Genomic DNA, 18,987 nt, shown 5'->3' on the forward strand with positions numbered 1-18,987 from the left:
ATGGCATTCTCGATGGATGCATCGCGCATCGTCTTCCTTGGTTTCTACGGGCGGCACACACTCATCATGCCGCGTTCTCTAAAGGTACATCTCGTACATTTCACTCGCTCTCTACACCAAGCCGTGTATCGAAAACACTCACGTTTTCAGAAAAATTTTGCTTCTTTTGCGATAGTGGAAGACCGCCAGGACCAAATTCAGCAGGATTTTTACTCGATTTGCGACAACGGAGCTCTCCGAGACTAGCACCGTGTTCGTTCGGAGAAATGACGGCCTGATTTTAGAGCCGCGTAAACGACGAGCCCTGTTCAAAACATGCTAATTCTCGCCTTCTTTTCCTAGTTAACATGAACGCTCAATTTTCTTTGAACTACAATGCGGCATTTACCAGTGCTATGCACTATATACTTCATTTTGTTTTATTCAATCCCCGTTAAGCTGTACTGCCATCTCTGGAATCTGAAGTAAACGTAAAAAAGGTGAATAAATCAATAAATGAATTCTCGAAGTCGATGAACAGTCTCTGCAGCTTCATGCCAGATGCCATATTACTGTCGTCATCATTCGTCACGCGGGATGCGCAAAACCGCAAGATAAGTGGCGCTGCTCTACGACGATGTCGAATGGGAAAGCCTGAAGTAACAGGTTGCACAGCCTAGAAAAATAAGGACACCTTCCCGCGCCTTCCTTCCCGAAGTTTCTCTAGGCATGTGACATTGACGACGACGTGGTAACAGAGCTCGCAAAGGGCCACCGGGTGACTTCAAGACCAAGCTGGAGAAAGCACGGGCAGCCCGGAGTACTACTTCCGCTCAAGTCTTCTATCACCAAAGCACTATTTGAGCACACGTTCATGTGTCGTGCCTCTGTGGTTGCCAGGCCCGCAAAAAGTCATGCTACGTCACCTCTCAGCATGACATTCAATTAGTGCAACTTGTCCGCCACTGTCAGGCTTGCGTTGCGATGAATCACCTAGCTTATATCCTCCCAAAGCTATGTCCGTCGAAACAGGTCTTCCGCAACGAGGGACATGGCAAGCTCAGGTATCTTAGCTACCGATGTCTGAGAAGCATTGCCTAACAATGACTTCTGGACTTTCGGTACAGAGCACGTGGCCTGGAAAAGCATTGTCGCTTGCGTGGACGCTAACTCCAGATGCGGGCGGCGTTGTCCTCGTCCTCCATAACGGTGAAGTGTAAGTAGGTTTGTCGACCGATCGTGCTTGAACACTTTTCCACATCATGAGGAAAGAAGGGTGCTGTGGCCAGTAGAACATTGCTCCTGCGCCCATAGCCATCCGTACGCAGAGTAAATGAGGGGCATGCTTAAGGATATACCTGCCATTGAATTCTGCTTTGTATTGAATTTGAAATATTATTGTGAGCAGTGCAAGGAAAGCCTCATGGGAAATTATACTACTGTCAGAAAGCATGAAATGCTAGAATTATTTTTTCCAGCCTGTACCCATGTAGAAGTGCCGGGTTATTTTAAAGTTTTGGGCTGCCAACTAGGCACAAGCACATAGTTCTTTTATCGATTCGGTGCAGCGATGTATTGCTGGACTCCAATAAATCATGAGGTTCAACGTCCAGAAGCATTTAACACACAGTCTATGGCACATGTCCCAATGGGGCACTACGGATGACATTTTGGCATCTTAGGGTTCTTTAGTTGGAATTAAAACTATGTACATGAATGTTCTGCCCACCCCGACCCGATCATTATACTACCTCCACCGCAGTTCATCAAACCCGCGACCTCATCCTCGACCGTGGAATTATAACCACCGAACCGTCACGGCAGGTAAGAACCGTTTAGAGCAAGGATGTTCCATTTCGAGTTGAACTTACTGTTCCCATAAAATAAGGCATTGACTTCTTTTGCCTTTTTTAAAGCTTCTTGAAAAAATCCTTACCTTCTTAGAGGCGTTAGCTGAAGATTTTCGCTAATTCAGCATAAAACCAATGTATCTTTCCTACAGAATTACGGAGCCGTAGGTTCCTGGCGTAGGAACACAGACGCTTTTAATCGAACATTCTAGGGAAGGAGGGGTATTACAGTCTAATTTTGCAGAAACAAGAAAGGGGGCCGCCGTAGAGCTTTCCACTGTCGGGTCCAGTGAGTATGAGGCACCACGGACACTGCACTGCGCACCGCCTCCTCAAGCACCGGTATCGAAAATAATGCAGTCCTTAGAATTTGCTCACGATTGACTCCCTGCTTCTAGCTTTCTTTCTTGCAACCTAATTGCCATTTTTTCCCTGCTATTGCTCCCGTCTTCACACAGGAGTTGGAGAATTCAGCTTGCTTCGGCGGTCTCACAGCGATGCAGCCGGTCGTATCATCATGCGCACACTGGGGAACGAGTAATGGTAAAGGTGGGTGCGGTATCCCCGAAGGCTCCACTCAATGCCATCGGCGAAGCTGTCATGCGCTCCGTTCAGATTCAGGCCATTCAGGTTGGCAAAGTGGCACTTGTTGTACCACCAGCCACCGCGGTACTGGACAGCGCATTTGTCAGACAGCGCCCCGTCGTTGTCTCTATCGAAGGTGGAGAAATTCTGATCGTTGCCGTCGGCCAGTGCGTCCCAGCCTGAAACAGGGAAACAGTGTACTGTCAGATGATGCAACATAAAACGTCTACCCCTTAGCGTTCGATATATCTCATTATATATTTTACCGCCTCAGTAGTCGTGCAACCAGCTCGGGAAATGATGGCCGCCGCCGTTCCGGGTAGTATGTTAAAGGGAAGCTTTCACGGGAACCCTCGCAAAAATTTCTGACTGTGATTGCTGCGGTTGTCTAGCGAAATTTTTTTCCACAGAAAGAATAATATAATTGGGTGTTCGATGCTGCGACGAACAGCCCGATTCTTTAGCTATCAAGCCATAATAATTTTTTTACTGTTCACTTGGCGTTGGTACATGAAAGGCATCCGCAGAATTAGTCCACCATTGCACGCATACTTCATGCGCATTGAGGCCAAGAAGCTCTGAGACGAGTGACGCGGGCGTTTTGGCGCATAGCACATGCACTCGGTTGCACCGCACATGGGTTCCGCCTTTACATCACCAAACGCTGAATAATTGACGTCAGCGCCACCACGACCTACCTAAATCGACTCCTTACGTCGAGTGGAACGCGTGGACACGTATATCTATACTGTGAGTCGCTTGCTCCACGAATTACCGGACTCTGAACTTCGCAAGAGGCGCCCGCACAGCTCAACCTAATGACGGGTACGGTCTAGCCGAAGCCCTTGACCCAGTTTGGCGCACCAAGGGCTACCAATGATGGCACCGAGATGAATATCGAGCACGCACAAATCCCACTTCCTTATGAACCTGCCGGCGGGGTCTGGCTCACTGTTAAGTACGGTCGGAAGAAAACATCAACTCCCACCAGCCCACCCCTCCAACCCCGACTCCCACCGCTGCCCCGAAACGACCTCAAAGTAATCATCCGTCCACGAGAGGAACTCAACCTTGCCACCTGGACTACGCCACAGGTTGCTGAAGGCATCAAGCTGGCATGTCCGCACCCTACTACTGAGAACGTACTGACCCTTCTTGTAAGAATTGACCCAGTACAAAATATCGCTATTGCTAGCCCACCAAACGAAGAGCATCCGTATGAGCATCCGTCACATCACTACTATTCACCTGGCGATGGAGAATTTGCAGTAGCTCCGTCAAAGGGGTCATTCACGACATTCCCGCAGGAACGCCCACAGAAGTCCTCCTTAACGGGCTCTATGCACCTGGCCGAGAAATCTTACATGCCCGTATGCTCGGACGAACCGCTGCGGCAGTGATCACATTCACTGGCAAGGCTGTACCCTTCTACGCCCTATATTACAGCGGTGAAGTACGATGCAAACCATACCGACAAACCACGCATTTCTGCCGAATCTGCCACCAAGTAGGCCACCGGACCGATGTATGCCCAACTCCAAAAGCAAACGTTTGCCCCCAGTGTGGTACACGGAACCCCACTCAGGAACACCCCTGTCACTCCCGGTGCGCCTTATGCCATGGGCCTCATCCTACGGCTTCCAAGGAGTGCCCTGATTGACTGAAGAAGGCATCCTGAGCATCCCAAAGGACCAGCCGCCGCGAATACTCACGGTCGAAGTCTCGGTCACATACAGACCAGCAACGGAAGCGTTCCCGCTCCAGGTCTCGCTCCTGCTCGCGGAACCTACCAGGAGCGACCCGGAAGCTGAGCGGACCTGCTGTACCGGGATCACAAGGGGTGAGCTGGTCAGCACGTCTTTTCCCCTCTCACACAGTCACCAAGACAACACCCTCTCATCGTGTCTACACACAGCACCCACCCCACACAATTCTTCGCCCATACACAATACTGCTGTTCAATTGCAAATTCCAGCTGAACTAAAGGCCATCAGAGAAGAAAACAAATGCCTTCATGAAGAAAACAACAAACTTCGCACGCACATTGCAGAACTCTACGCCACTCGTACTGCCACTCAGCATTCCACACCAATAACTACACCCTCAATGCCATCATCTTCGGAACGTTCTGAACCCATGATTCTCGCGGGATCAGTAAAACCGACAGAAATCGCACAAGTCGAGGAGAAAGTTGCTTTACTGCAACGGCAGCTTCTAGCAATGCAATAAATCATCTAGCCACTCGCAAGTGTTATTGAAGAAACACGGCTCGCAAAAGATCAGCGACGCAAGAAAGTGAGAACACTGGTACAACAGGAAGTAGAGCAGGGACACCCTGCTGATCCACCCGTCAGTCAGGACGAATAGCAAAACCAACCACAGAAACGAAAACCCATTCATAATCTGGCAATGGAATTGTCGCAGCTACAAACGCAAGCAAGGATCACTGAGACAGTACTTAAGTAACGCCAAAACGACACCAAGCGTAATCGCACTGCAAGAAACAGGCACACATCCAACTCAAACTGGCTACAACACACATACCACCACGGCTGAAAGCCGCGTGGCCATACTTACAACTAAAACGCTCACAACCACACAACACACAAGAGACGGCAGTGACGTCGATCATAACCTAATTGAGATCCTGCCGCTCCAACGAGGCCGAAAGAGCCTTTTCATACTGAATATATGCAGCCCACCCAAGCAGAAGCAGGCAAAGTTCAACTACTTGATCACTAAAGCGATTGGTATAGCCAAAAATAATAGCCTGCTGATAGTAGGCGATTTCAACGCGGCTCACCTGGCATGGGGCTACACGACAGCCACATCAAAAGGCACTGCACTCCAGTACACGATACAGCAGCACCGTCTCACCATCCTCACAGACCCCGCATACCTCACACGTCTAGGAAACAGCGCCTCCCGAGATATATGCCCTGACCTCATATTCACTAAAGGGATGCAACAAGCTGCCTGACACAACAAGGAGGAAACTCTGGGCAGTGACCACTGTATACTTGCCACCACATTGAACGTTACGCATGCGCGCCACCCGATAAAAAGACAACACTCACAGATTGGGCAGGTTTTCGCAAACAGCGAGCGGATGACTCCTCAACGGGTATTACGGATCTCGAGCAGTGGGTACGAGAGCTCCTACAAGACGTAGCCAGACATTCAAAACAGATCACACTTACCACAGACATAACGGCCGTAGACCCGCACCTTCTTCCCCTCTGGGAAGCACGTCGAGGCCTTGTTAAGAGATGGAAGCGCCAAAAACATAATCGTAAATTGAAACTACGTATAGCGAAACTCACGGCAACCGCAGAATTTTATGCTGTGGAGCTCACCCGTCACAACTGGCGACAACTATGCAACAAGTTGCAGGGCAGTCTTAGCACGGCCAAAATATGGTCGCTGCTACGCCATCTTCTTGACTCCACACAAAGCAAGGCAATTAGGCAGTAAACAATCCAACGTATCCTCCACAACCATGAGGGTTCTGATGACGAAATCCTGAAGGAGTTGCCGGCGCGGTACATAGGCGGTTTCGAACCCGTACAAGGACAACCTCCAACTTACAGCGGGAGCGACAATTACGACCTCGACAAGCCGATCACTATCACTGAGGTGCAACAAGCACTCCATGCAATCACACGAAACACCACCCCAGGCAAGGACAAAATAAATAACAAGCTTCTGCGCAATCTGGATTATGGCACCATTAGATCTCATACTGACCTCTTTAATGATCACTGGGAAGCGGGTACGCTACCAGCAGACTGGAAGCACGCGGACATCATACTCATTCCGAAGCCAGGCAAACTCTCCAGCTTAAAAAATATGAGACCAATCTCAACGACTTCATGCCTAGGCAAGCTACTGGAACATGTCATTCTGAAGCGGCTTCAACCTTACCTAGAATCCAGTGACCTCTTTCGTGATGTTCAGATTCCAGCCCCACCTTTCCACCCGCGACATACTTCTTCAGCTGAAGGAACAAGTCCTTAAACATATCTCACCGCACAATGCCAGAGCGATTCTAGTACTCAATCTCAAAGGCGCTTTCGACAATGTGGCGCAAAATACCATCCTAAGAAGCCTAAGCCTCACGTACTGTGGTCGGAATACTTACAATTATATACGCTCCTTTCTAAGCAACCGCACGGCCACAATAGGCATTGGCTCACTCAGATCCCCGACGTTACCTACCCGCAACAAAGGAACCCCCCAAGGTGCTGTTCTATCACCCACCCTTTTCAATATTGCTATGATGAAATTACCTGACAAACTCAATGTAATACCGGGAATCCGGCATGCAATATACGCCGATGACATCACTATCTGGAGCACCACTGGTTCCGAAAGAGAGATACAAGACGCCCTTCAACAAGCGACCGACGTCGTCCAGGAATATGCAAGAACAAGTGGACTCCGGTGCTTCCCCGAGAAGTCAGAACTATTAGCCGTCCGACAGAAATCACGAAGAAAACTCGATGACCTACCCCACATCATATTCACCCTCGACGACAAAGAAATGCCCACAGTAAACCGCATCCGCATTCTCGGCCTCCACATACAACAGGACGGCGGAGGCGTATACACCATCCAAGGCCTCAAGCAGACCACCTTCCAAATCATGCGAATGGTCAGCCGCATCAACACCAGACAATACGGACTGAAAGAAGACGACATAATACTGCTCGTCCAGGCCCTGATAATCAGCCGCATTGCCTACGCTTCGCCGTACTTGTCACTCACTCCCAAGGAGATAGATCAGTTAGACGTACTTCTTCAGAAAACCTACAAGCAAGCGCTCGGCCTACCACCGGGAACAGCGACACTCAACCTTGAAGCCATAGGAGGCCATAACACTATAAGTGAAATTATAGACGCCCACCTCACAAGCCAACGAGAACGCCTAGTCCTCACACCAACAGGAAGAACACTCCTAGCGCGCCTAGGCCACTCCACACCCGGCAAAGGCCACGAACAAACAATCCATCTGGCCCACAACATCCGGGAGCACATCAAGGTAGCCCCTATTCCCAGAAGCATGCGCCCGGAACATCATGCCGATCGTCGCCAAGCTCGTGCAAAAACTTTACAGAAAAAATATGGCACTCTCCCCGCCACACTATACACAGATGCCGCGCAGTACCCCCAAAAAGCAGCCATGGCTGCCAGCGTTGTCGATTATAACCTACAAAAGGTGATCTCGATGACGGTCCGCACTGCCAGCGCCCTCGTAGCGGAGGAGACAGCCATCGCCTTGGCCATCACCTCTAGTCTGACCAACGAATACGTCACAATTATTACTGACTCCCAGGCAGCTTGCCGTAGCTACGCGAGAGGCAGAGTATCTTCAATCGCCCACCGACTTCTCAAACAAGCCTCCCAATTCCCGGACGTTGAAATAGTGTGGACTCCAGGACACGAGTCCCTCCATAGAAATCAACGTGCGCACGCTGTAGCCCGAGTGCATGCCTCCCGGGTGCCACAAGAGAGGGATACGGCCGCATCCATGGAGCCCGTACTTTTACAATACAACGCCATACTACAAAACCACAGATTGAACAGACGACAATGCCCACCTACACACAAGACCCTCTCACGTGAAGACGCCGTAACATGGCGACAACTACGAATCAATACATACCCCCATTTAGGCAGTCTACATGCAACACACCCTACACTATATTCATACAAATGTCCCCTTTGTAATGGTTACGCCTCCCTATATCACACCACATGGGCGTGCCCCAACGTGAAGGCGGCCCCGCAAATACCCAACCCCCCACCCGAACAGTGGGAGGCCGTGCTGACTTGTTCGGACCCTCGTAACCAGCAGCAAACGGTGCGGCCGGCCCGGGAGACAGCAAGATCCGCAGGAGCCCTGGACTAAGAGCGCCTCCCGCACAAGCAGAAAGACACCTGCTTGTCCTTTATTTCTTTTAATAAATGTTTCTCCTCCTTCTCCTCCTCACGGTTCCACATACGCAGGAGTAGAGCGGGGCCACAATAGTCAACCTTATACATTGTCATTGTACTCCTCCCTGCATGCACCTATTTTCGCCATTATTCTGCCTAAAAACTTTAAACATCGCATCGATGTCACTACATCGGTGTCTATTAGAGTGTATTCGCATGAATTTATCTTTGTATTTTGATAAGGCAGTGAACGGTGTACTGCATAAAAACAGGCTGTCCCAGCTATCATGCACCGCGTTCTTTAAAAAGAATATGGGGCGGAGACAACCAAGTACATATCTGTACCTACAGTCGAGTGGTGTAGCCGCCTGTCCGTGCGTAGATGTTCTATTTGTCCTCGTTTCCTAAGTGCTGTTTTTCTTCTAATAAGCAACGTTCTCACGGTGCTTATCCCTCTGCTGCTTTTCTTCATTAACGCGAAAGAAATTCACCGACAATTACCATATTTCCTAACCTAAATTTGAGCGCAGCTGTGAATGCGTTTCGATTTCGCGATACATTGCGCTGGATCCGGCAATCAGGCTCATACGGCAAGTTGCACACGGAGCGAAATGCGGCGTGACTGCCTCGCTAATTGGGCGATTACAAGCGGTAGCACGTGGGTGACGCGTGGGTGCGATTCGCAGCAGCCACAGGAGACAGACCACTTATCATGGAGCGCTTTCTTTCCTTATACGGTATCGGCGGACGCGCTTGCCGCACGCCTTATCGATTGCGTCACCGCTGAACAGACGAGGCGCGCTACTCTGGTGCCACCTCGTAGCGACTGTTGCCGCACAACACGCCTGGAGCACAGCTACGCTTTTCTTTTCACGCTTTCGCAGTGCCTTCCTCCTCTGCTTCCCTCGTCGAACTCTTTTGACTATCGACGTCTTTCATTCCCCGCTGCCCTTCACATTCACTGTTCCATTGATCGCTTTGCTTGTTTGCTCGGTTATGCCGAGGGACGCCGACGATCAACGCAGGAACGGGCGTATATGAGCTGCGCTCTAAAATTGTTAGACCCTCAAGACAAGCAGATCAGTGGAATAGGGTTTCCACGGAATGTCGCACATTTGCAGATAAGTGCGCCTAGGGATTTTGATCATAGAGGGTATCACGAAATCGATCCCGGGAATGCGAAGTGGCTCAAGAAACTCAGAGTTAAAGACCCTGAGGTGTTTTCTTGAAGATACAACGTCGCATTATGAACGACAAGGCATACAAAGGAGCTGAATGCAAAGCCGCCTTTCTCATTTGCATGCATTCTCTTACTGATATTGTGACATAACGATCGACGCCTTTTACGACGCGCATTGAAACTCAGCTGCAATTAATTCCTATACAACCTCGCGCAGTTCTTTTACAACCTTTACACACAAACCACAGAACACAATATTGCTTTCTGAGCACTCCATCGCGTGATCCCACTGTAAGCGCGCAATTTACGCAAATTACATAAAAAACGATGCATAGCAATCAGTGAGCTCAAAACTTAATTTAAAGACCTACATGTCCTCCTGCATATTAGGCGAATCAAACACCTGCCTACGTCCAGTATTTGGCTCTTCTCCAATTATTCGGTTTCCAGGTTTGACAGTTTCTGCTCGAGTAAAAGAGAAGATCACTGTGTTCTCGCTAAACAGCCGCTACAATAATACTTTTTGTTTAAGGTAAATACGTGCTTCGCCGATAGGTAATGTAGTCATCTCGCACACGTATTATAGTGATGTTTTAGAATAGGATCTCACGATATCACTCGAGAAGGTGTCTCTTCCTCCATTCCACTATCTGAAAGCCATGTTCCTGTCGTTTCTTCATTTTATTCGCTGAATAATACGAAATGATATGCAGGACGCCATATTTTTTTATCGGTGGCTAATACTGTGCCTTCGCATGGAATAAACTCGATTAAATATGATTATTAATTGGGCAGTGGCACCATCGTATGGCGAAAGATGATACCGTTGTAACGACACTATTAGTAACGGGCTGGAGGCCGCGATGATATGTCGTGTGCCACGTACGAAAGTTCGTCTTAATATGCACTGCATGTAAACAACATAAAGGGCACATCATAATGGACGTTGTACCAATAGCTATCTGCAGGCAGCATGTTGTGCAGTGGGAAAGACGAAGACAGTGTACGACGTGCGTTAAAGAACCCCAGATAACCAAAATAAATCGGAGTCCCCCACTACGACATGCCGCATAATCAGATGGTGCTTTTGGCACGTAAATCCCCCTCCCGCTGCCCCCCATAAAGTGAGGGTCCAATGTCAGAATTTGATTAGCCGGTAACACCGAATAATCAAGACACACTTTAACTTTATTACTTTTAATGACTCGTAAGCAGGTCCCCTATAACACCAGCTGCATTAAATTCCTTCTATAAAAGCTTTGAAGGCTTCTTCAAATGGCACGAAACACTATTGCGGTCGATAAAATTGACTTACACAGCAACCTTTTAGTGACCTCAACGAGAAAAGCTATCACATCAAAAAAAAGGCATTCATCCTGAATTCCCGCCGTAAAAGCACACAAATATCACCTTCTGGTCCCAACAGCTTTCCGAGTCGCAACTTGAAGAGGTTCCCTTCGTTCTCAACACGAAAGCTCTCGTAGTCCACGAACACGCTGTCTCCTGTCCTGTTGCTCAGCACGACGCGCAGAGTAATCGCTTCGTCATCTGACGTCAGCGCGTGCAGTGCCTTGTTCCCTGCAGGGAGGGGATGGACTCGAGTAAGGATATGTGTACAAATATTTCGGTGACATTTCGTCATTACTTGCCTAAGAGAAGTATCTTCAGCTAAGTGAAATATGTGGCAGGGAAATATTTCTTAACTTTGTCTTGTTCCTTTAAATGGCATCTATTGCTTAAAGCCATCATAATCAAACACTTTTCAGCGTGAAAACGGGACAGCTTGGCGTCGCAGATGATTATGGCTTCATCCATTATTACTTAAGACCAAAAAGCCGTGTTCAAGTAATGCCCTATAAGGCATGAGTGCGCGGATGGTATCTTTAGAGGACATTTTAGCTCTAGCAAGAGAGTTTAAGATAAAATTATATTACTTATGCTAAATGCGTTTGGACATTCTTACCTGACGCTGGAACATATTTCAACTTCTTGCAACCAGATCATATCGCCCCGCCTGTAATTGCACACTTCCGTCCGTAGGTCATTAAAATTGTATTAAATAATTTCATAATTCTTTAATGCGCGAAACATTCTATACTTCCAACCGCGCATTGGACGGGACAAATGAAACGGACAGGACAGAAAGTACTATCTCTTCGCCACTCTTGAACAGTCATTGATGTTGTTCGACATGCTGAAGGTAAAACTAGCAGCTATGGGAAACGCAGGGTCCGCTGAAAAATGAAGCGCAGCGAGGAGTGCCTCGTCCCTCCTCTGTATTCCTATGCCTCCAAATTACACATCAAGAGCACAAATGCACGGCAGCTTATACATTCCATAACATCAAAAACGCTCACAGATTGGGCCTGGAGTAAGGCCACCTGCTCGGAAATACAGTGAGTGGCAATATATATATATATATATATATATAACAGCTAAGCTGTGTAGCGAAGCTGGATAAGGCTCAAATCCTCCGCTTTGTCGCTTCGGCAAGCATACCATCCTCACCAATGGCTCTTTCGAGTGCGGCTGACGTCACATCTCTATAGGCGCATGAAGTAATTGATCGCAGTTTCGTTCCAGCGGTGCAACGAGTAGGCCGCGCGTCGTCAGGACTGCCGAAGAACAGCGCGAGTATGAAGAGCGATCGAGGGAGCAGCGACGCGAGTGTGATCGTCGACCGCGTGCGGACGTTAAGGCGGCGGCCGACAAGTGTGCCTACGAGGTGGCACGTAAGCGACTAGCGAGAACCGACAAAGCATACCGTGAGTTAGAGAACGGTGCAAAGCGCCTTCTGGGTGAAGAGGTCAACGTGGAGGAGTTCAAGGATGCGAACGCGAAGTAACAAAGAGACTTGCTTGATCATCATTTCGGCTCTACCTGCAGCGTCTGTGACGGACTGTGGTTCGATAACGACCTCACTACAATTGTTGCCAACAGCGACGACGAGAAGCGGCGCCATGCATTGGAAGTGTTAACGCTGTGCTTCCCCTGCGTGTGTGTGTCGGACGTTCGTGGTACGTGTAGAGACTCTCTGCCAATCGGGGTGGTTTCACCTTTCTCGACGACGAATGGTTAAGTGTACCTGTATGTACCTGCGCATCTTCCGAAGCTCAACACTAATCGTAGCAGCTTCGTTCGCCATCCGCTTTTACAGGGTGGAATGCCTCATGATTTCTTTTTTCTCTCTCCCTGTCTCCTTTCGCGCATGCGCAACTGCTTACTACCACCAGACGGTGTTCTAGTGCCTTAGAAGTGAGAGGTACGCGCTCACGTGTTTTTCTGTGCTGAAGCTACTACTGATGATGATGATCTTCCTTTATGGCTCATCATCAATGAACCCTACTGTGCATTTTCATCACCATTTAAAAATCCTGATGCCTCAACAACATCCACGAAGCATGCAATAAATTGCGTGGTGCAGTTTCTATGCTTTCAAACTTTGAGCACTTTTGCAGCCCCAAGTGCGATTATTTGGTTTTTCTTGGCAGAATAAATAATATCTGACTAAATATAACAATTTAGAGCTATCATGTTGCATCCTATATATATCTCAGAAAGAATGACTCCTGCAGTTCTGTACGAACTAAACATTGTGCGTTGACGCTCGAGCAAGCTAGGAATACAACATGTGATCAGACAATTGCGCTTAGTCGTACTGAATTTTACAGCCGCTCAATTGCATAAGCGACCTCAACTGCGCTTTTTGCCGCCAAGCTGTATACGGCTATGGCATTCCCGTCGTACACGAACAACCGGCAACATAGTGACCGCGATTGTGCCACTTCTTACAGGTTTCTCGTTGTCTATTTCTACAGCTGGCTCCGCGGCCGCTCACTGTTTAATCGGGTATGAGCCATTCCTTGGCAAGAGGAAACTATCCTCGTCAACATCATTAACAGCAACAGCTATCGTCATCAGCAATGGCTCGAGCATCGTCCTCATCGCCCACAGCCTCCTCGTATGAACGCCTCCGCTCAACCGCTCCTTCGCGCTCGTGCCTATGCTTGCGCGCTTGTCGTCATCGGGTTCTTCCCGGCTGGCTCCGTTGCCGCTCATCATTCCAGCGGGGAATTTCATTTCTCTTCTGTTGTCATAATGGCGAGGTGGTGGTGGTAAGAACTTCATTGACAATCCGGAAAATTCGTGGCCTGGGCTTAGGCCATGCCAGAGGAGGTCCGGAGATCCTCTCTCCTCGCCGCCTCACGAGCTTGCTGGATGGCCCATAGTGGATTTTCGAGGTTTGAGCTGCGCAACGCGGCCGTCCATCGCGCCGCAGCTTCATCTGGGGAAACTACATTTTCTCTGCATATAACCTCAAATTCCCAGAGAATGTGTCGAAGAGATGCGTAAGCCCTGCCGCATAGTTTGCAGTTAATGTCTGAGTAGATGTCCGGATATATCCTCCTCAGATGAACGGGGTTGGGGAAGGTCTTTGTTTGTAGCTGCCTACAGTCTACCGCTTGGGCTCTGTCGAGTTTGGGGTTAGGGGGCGGATAAACACGCCTTGAGTTTTGATAAATTTTTTGAATATCACAGTACCTGGTCACTCTGTCCCTCTCTGTCCATGCCTCCGTTGGATTTCCCACCCCAAGAGAGGGTCCTTCTTCGCGGGCGCGGAATGTGAGACCTCGCGCTACGCAGTGGACCTCCTCGTTGAAGTTGGGTAGGGGGTGTCGGGGGACGTGTGAGCCGGGAACCATATAATGTGTCGTTCCTCCATCTCCTCGGAGGTTACATAGTTCGCGTTGGCTTTGAGTATAGCCTCAGCCTTCGGCGAAATTCTGCCTTGTGCATAGTTTCTGACCGCCGTCTGCGAGTCACTGAGTACGTATCTGCAACAGGGGTTAAAGATGGCTAGGGCTATCGCCACCTCTTCTGCTACCTCGGGGTTTTTGACACGTATGCTACAAGAACTGACCAATTGTTTGTCGGTATTGAGGATGGCCACTGCAAAAGTACGTCAATCCTCGTGTTCTGCAGCGTCTACGTACAGCGCTTCCTTGTCCCTACCGAGGGCTTCGAGTAAATAAAGCCTTAGCTCTACTCTCCCTTCGACCCTGATTGAATTCGGGACTCATGTTCTTGGGTAGATTAGCCACTGGCACCTTTTCCCTGATCGCGCTTGGAAGGGATGTCTTGTCGCCGTGCTGCTTGGGATAACTAATCCCGAGTTTGTCCAGGATGCTCCTGCCCGTTCGTGTCTTCGCTAGTCTCTCGAGTTGCTAGATTTGGTGTGCCTCAATTAACTCTTCAAGCGTATTCTGGACGCCCAGCTGTAGCAGAAGTTCCCTGCTGGTGCTGTCTGGAAGGCCCAGTGCCATCTTGTGTGCTCTTCTAATGAGGGTGTTCAGTTTGGCATATTCGGCCGCGTACCAGTTGTGGTAGGCGGCCACATAGGTAATGTGGCTAATAACGAAGGAGTGTATGAGTCTGACGACGTTGGCCTCCCTCATACCCTGATGTCTGTTGGTGATTCTTCTGATGAGCCTCATCGTGTTCGTGATCTTAGTCTCCAAATGCCTCACCGTTTCTCAGTTGTTGCCTTTCGATTCTATGATGAGTCCGAGCAACTTAATCTGCTTCACCCTGGGTATTTCTTGTCCGTCTTTGGTGCGTATGCAAATTTATTCGTACGCAGCATGCTGAATGTAAGCCTTGGGGGGTCTTCCCCTAAGCGTCGGGCGGTAGAGGAGGAGTTTCGATTTTTCTGCCGAGCAGACGAGACCGGTTCTGACGAGGTACTCTTCCACCACCTCCACCGCGGTCTGTAACCACTGTTCGATTTCTCCGTCGCTTCCCTCAGTCACCCAGAACGTAATGTCATCCGCGATCATTGTGTGATGCACTCCCTCGATGGCGTTGAGGCGCTCGGGGAGGCCGATCATAATCAGATTAAAGAACATCGGCGAGATGAGCGAGCCTTGCGCGGTGCCTACGCTGCCTATGTTCCTGTCTTCGGGTGCGAGTTTGCCCAGTGTTAAGGAGACTTTCCTGTTTGTGAGGAAATCGTGAACATAGCTGTACGCTCGGTTTCCTAGATTGAGTGCGGCAATGCTGCGTAGTATGGCTGTGTGAGCTGCGTTGTCGAAGGCTTTTTTCAGATCTAATCCTAGAATGTCCCTGGTACCTCTTGTCTTGTTGTCGAGTATCTGGTGCTTGATTTGCAACATTGCATCTTGCGTGGAGTGATGAGCTCGAAACCCGAGCATGGTATCTGGATACGCTTCCATGTCGTCCAAATGTGCTTTGATCCGGGTGAGGAAGGCGTGCTCCGTCAACTTGCCGACGCCCGACGTAAGGGATATTGGTCGAAGATTGGCCAGATCGGGGGTTTCCCTGGTTTGGGGATGAGCACCATTTTTGCTCTTTTCCACTGGTCGGGGATGCATCCTCGGGTCCAGCAATCGTTAATGTACTTGGTCAGTTCGGAGATGGTCTCTTTCTCCAAGTCACGAAGGGGCTTATTAGTTACGCCGTCCGGTCCCGGGGCCGACTTGCTGTTGAGCTTTTGCAAAGCAGCCCGGATTTCCGCCTCGCCAAAGTCTCTGTCCAGCGAGAAATTGGGATTTCTCGTGTATTACCCGTGTTTAATAGTCGGGCTATACGGGGCGTATCTGTCGCAGAGTTCGGAAAGAATTTCTTCCTCGTCCTTGGCATGTCTGTGTATTAGCTTGCGCATGGTATTAGCTTGCGCCTATGTGTTGCCTTGGTTTTGGTCGGGCCTAGCAGGTGTCGGAGCAGGCGCCAGGTGTGACCGGTGCCAATCCGTCCGTCCATCTCGTTGCAGATCTCATCCCATTGTTGTTTACTAAGAGTTTCGCAGTCCTCTCACGTTCCTCGTTGTCTATTTCTACAGCTGGCTCCGCTGCCGCTCACTGTTTAATCGAGTATGAGCCATTCGTTGGCAAGAGGAAACTATACTCGTCATCATCATTAACAGGAACAGCTATCGTCATTAGCAATGGCTCGAACATCGTCCTCATCTTCCACAGCCTGCTCGTTTGAATGCCTCGGCGCAACCGCTCCTACGCGCTCGGGCCTATTCTTGCGCGCTTGTCGTCGTCGTGTTCTGCCACACTGGCTCCGTTGCCGCTCATCATTCCAGCGGGGAATTTCATTTCTCTTCTGTTGTCGTAATGGCGAGGTCGCAATTATTTTTTTAATATTTACGGTGGTATGAACCATTGCTTAAGGCAGTATGAGCCATTCATTGTCTTACGTGAAGGGCGCATTTCATAACACAAGTGATAGGAGAATGTGCGTGGATACCTATCTTCACGATGACCACTGAACAAGACGCGCCAACCTTCTCACGCACTCGCTTGCCCACGAGAAATTCATGAGGATGTTGTATGTTGCTTGCATAGAGTTACTATTCTGGCTGTATGGCTGCTTGTCGATGCATGCCTCCATGGCGTAATGGTTTCAATACCAGGCTCATGAACTACACGTCCTGTGTTCCAATCCTGCCGTTGAACGGTCTTAATGGGGTCCGTAATTATTTATGAAAGAGTACTTTTTCGAAACTGAAGAGTTTACAACTTTTCACGAAGCCGTGTGAAGCCAGAAGAAAGAAGCTAAGGCAAATGTATCTACTAACCAACACTTCCGCGCGGCTTTAACACCCCGCTTACAGCTCCTGTTGACACTAACGCCAGAGTTCCCTTTAGTATGCATTGTATGAAACTCTATGGTTTGGGCTTAGTGCGGAAGCGTGTCATAGATTCCCGCGCGCATAAGTAGGTGGCGGTAAGCCTGCAGGAATTTGTGCATTCACAGAAATTACCCTTTCAAGCCTAGATGGCGCTAAAGATTTTTTGGGAAACGAAACAGAACGACGAATGGAACGGGGACGAAGATGACCTCGGCCACCTAACCAAATAATGCTGAGCATTAATCGGAACTAGAATTAGTCATTCTTTAAAGCTCGCAAACTTCAACGAAAATTAATCACATTCTCTGATTTTGTAAGTGGAAAACATTTTTATCCAATCAATCGAAGCAAAGCATTCTACACATTCTGTCGCTTCGACTCTGTACCATAAGAGCATACGTTCATGGCACTCGCGAATGTACGATAGTAGTGTCTTTTTTTACGAGGGATTACAGAAACCTTGCTACTTATACCGAACAGAACGCCAAAAGCACACCATTAATAATAATAAAAAAAACGAGCGAACTGTTTGCAGAAATATTAGAACCCCATATGCATACTTTCGGAACAGGCGTCTGTTTCAATGTAGAAACGGCGCCATTATGCATGCTGTTCACTTGAATATTGAGGCCTGTTTTGTTTAGGTTATTATATGTTTGTATTATATATGGAGTCTCACTCTAAATCTTAGCTTATGGGAAGCAAGTAAATCGGCAATTTAGATTTTATTTCAGTTCATACTTATGGAATCGCAAGCGACAACCATCGCTACTCTTTATTCGCTTAAAGAGAGGAGCGAAAATGACTAGGACAGTTTTCTAGCTTAGTCATGACATACCTAAAGGAATGACCCGTGGGGAAGAATAGATATATCTTCGCCATGTGGCAGGTAGACGGTAATTGCAAGCCGCCGAGTTCGTGGAGGGTACGGGAGAGATTAGAGCGTCGGTGGCGGGAGCCGGTCGCAACTAGGGTGTCACCAAAAGTTACCGCAACCAAAGAATGCTGTGACAGTTACAATAACCAAGGAGGGCTTGTGACCCTAGAGACAAGTCTTGGTTAGGTCCCGAAAGAAGGGAGAGGTGCTGTCAGGGTATATTGGCTTGCCGATCCTCGCTGCCTAAAGTCATTGCCCCATTAATTTTTTTATTCTTTCCTTCCTTAAAGATATTCGTTTGAAACAGTGCAGCACCAAACCCGACTCAGCAGTCTGCTCCCGAGTAGAGGTGTCGCAGTGAAATAACGTGAACGCTCTGAATTAGCCTGTTGCAAAAAAAAAATAATAATAATTTGGAGGACGCTTAAGCTTCGCTTTTAAGAGTCGAATGCAATAGCATTCAAAGATCACTGACTGCTTCCCACGGTTCCCTGCAACTGTAGCGTATGTAACCGTAATGTTTACCGGGAAACGCCGGCCGCAAACGCTATGCACGAAGCCGAGCTTTGTGGTAGAAACGCGGCCTCTTGCGAGGGCCGTGACGCAGCGGAGCCGAGCGGAAGCGGGAGGTACTGCCCGGAACTGAGCGCGTCGCTCCGTGACTTCCAAGACACCCAACCACGCGCCAGCGCGCGCAGAAGACGGATGCCGCGGCAAGTGTGCGAATTGTAGAAATTGTGGAAAAGGGATTTAAATGAGTTTTCGCGTAGCAGAATTATGCTTCCACGTCTGGTCGAATTACAATCTCAGAGCTATCATGACTGTAGGTTGTGTGCGAATCCTAGTTTACGATCCTTTTCACACATTTTAGCTTGAGAAATTTAATTATTTCAACAAATTCTTTGCGTCATATGGAGGGCGT

The 18,987-nt window shown here is 48.8% G+C and overlaps 1 protein-coding gene across 1 annotated transcript in view; it reads right to left on the minus strand.

The window, feature by feature from the left end:
- The window catches only part of LOC140212846 (techylectin-5A-like), a 59,880-nt gene that overhangs the window by 38,123 nt on the left and 2,770 nt on the right, over positions 1-18,987 (minus strand). Inside the window, exons 4-5 of the mRNA XM_072286924.1 lie at positions 10,942-11,109; positions 2,244-2,593 (exon numbers count right to left, since the gene is read on the minus strand). Of these exons, the coding sequence (XP_072143025.1) occupies positions 2,319-2,593; positions 10,942-11,109 (443 nt within the window). The 3' untranslated portion in view covers positions 2,244-2,318. The remainder of the gene's footprint in view (positions 1-2,243; positions 2,594-10,941; positions 11,110-18,987) is intronic.

Source organism: Dermacentor andersoni, chromosome 3 (assembly GCF_023375885.2).
Source record: "Dermacentor andersoni chromosome 3, qqDerAnde1_hic_scaffold, whole genome shotgun sequence".
In the NCBI taxonomy this organism is placed as follows: Eukaryota; Metazoa; Arthropoda; class Arachnida; order Ixodida; family Ixodidae; genus Dermacentor; species Dermacentor andersoni.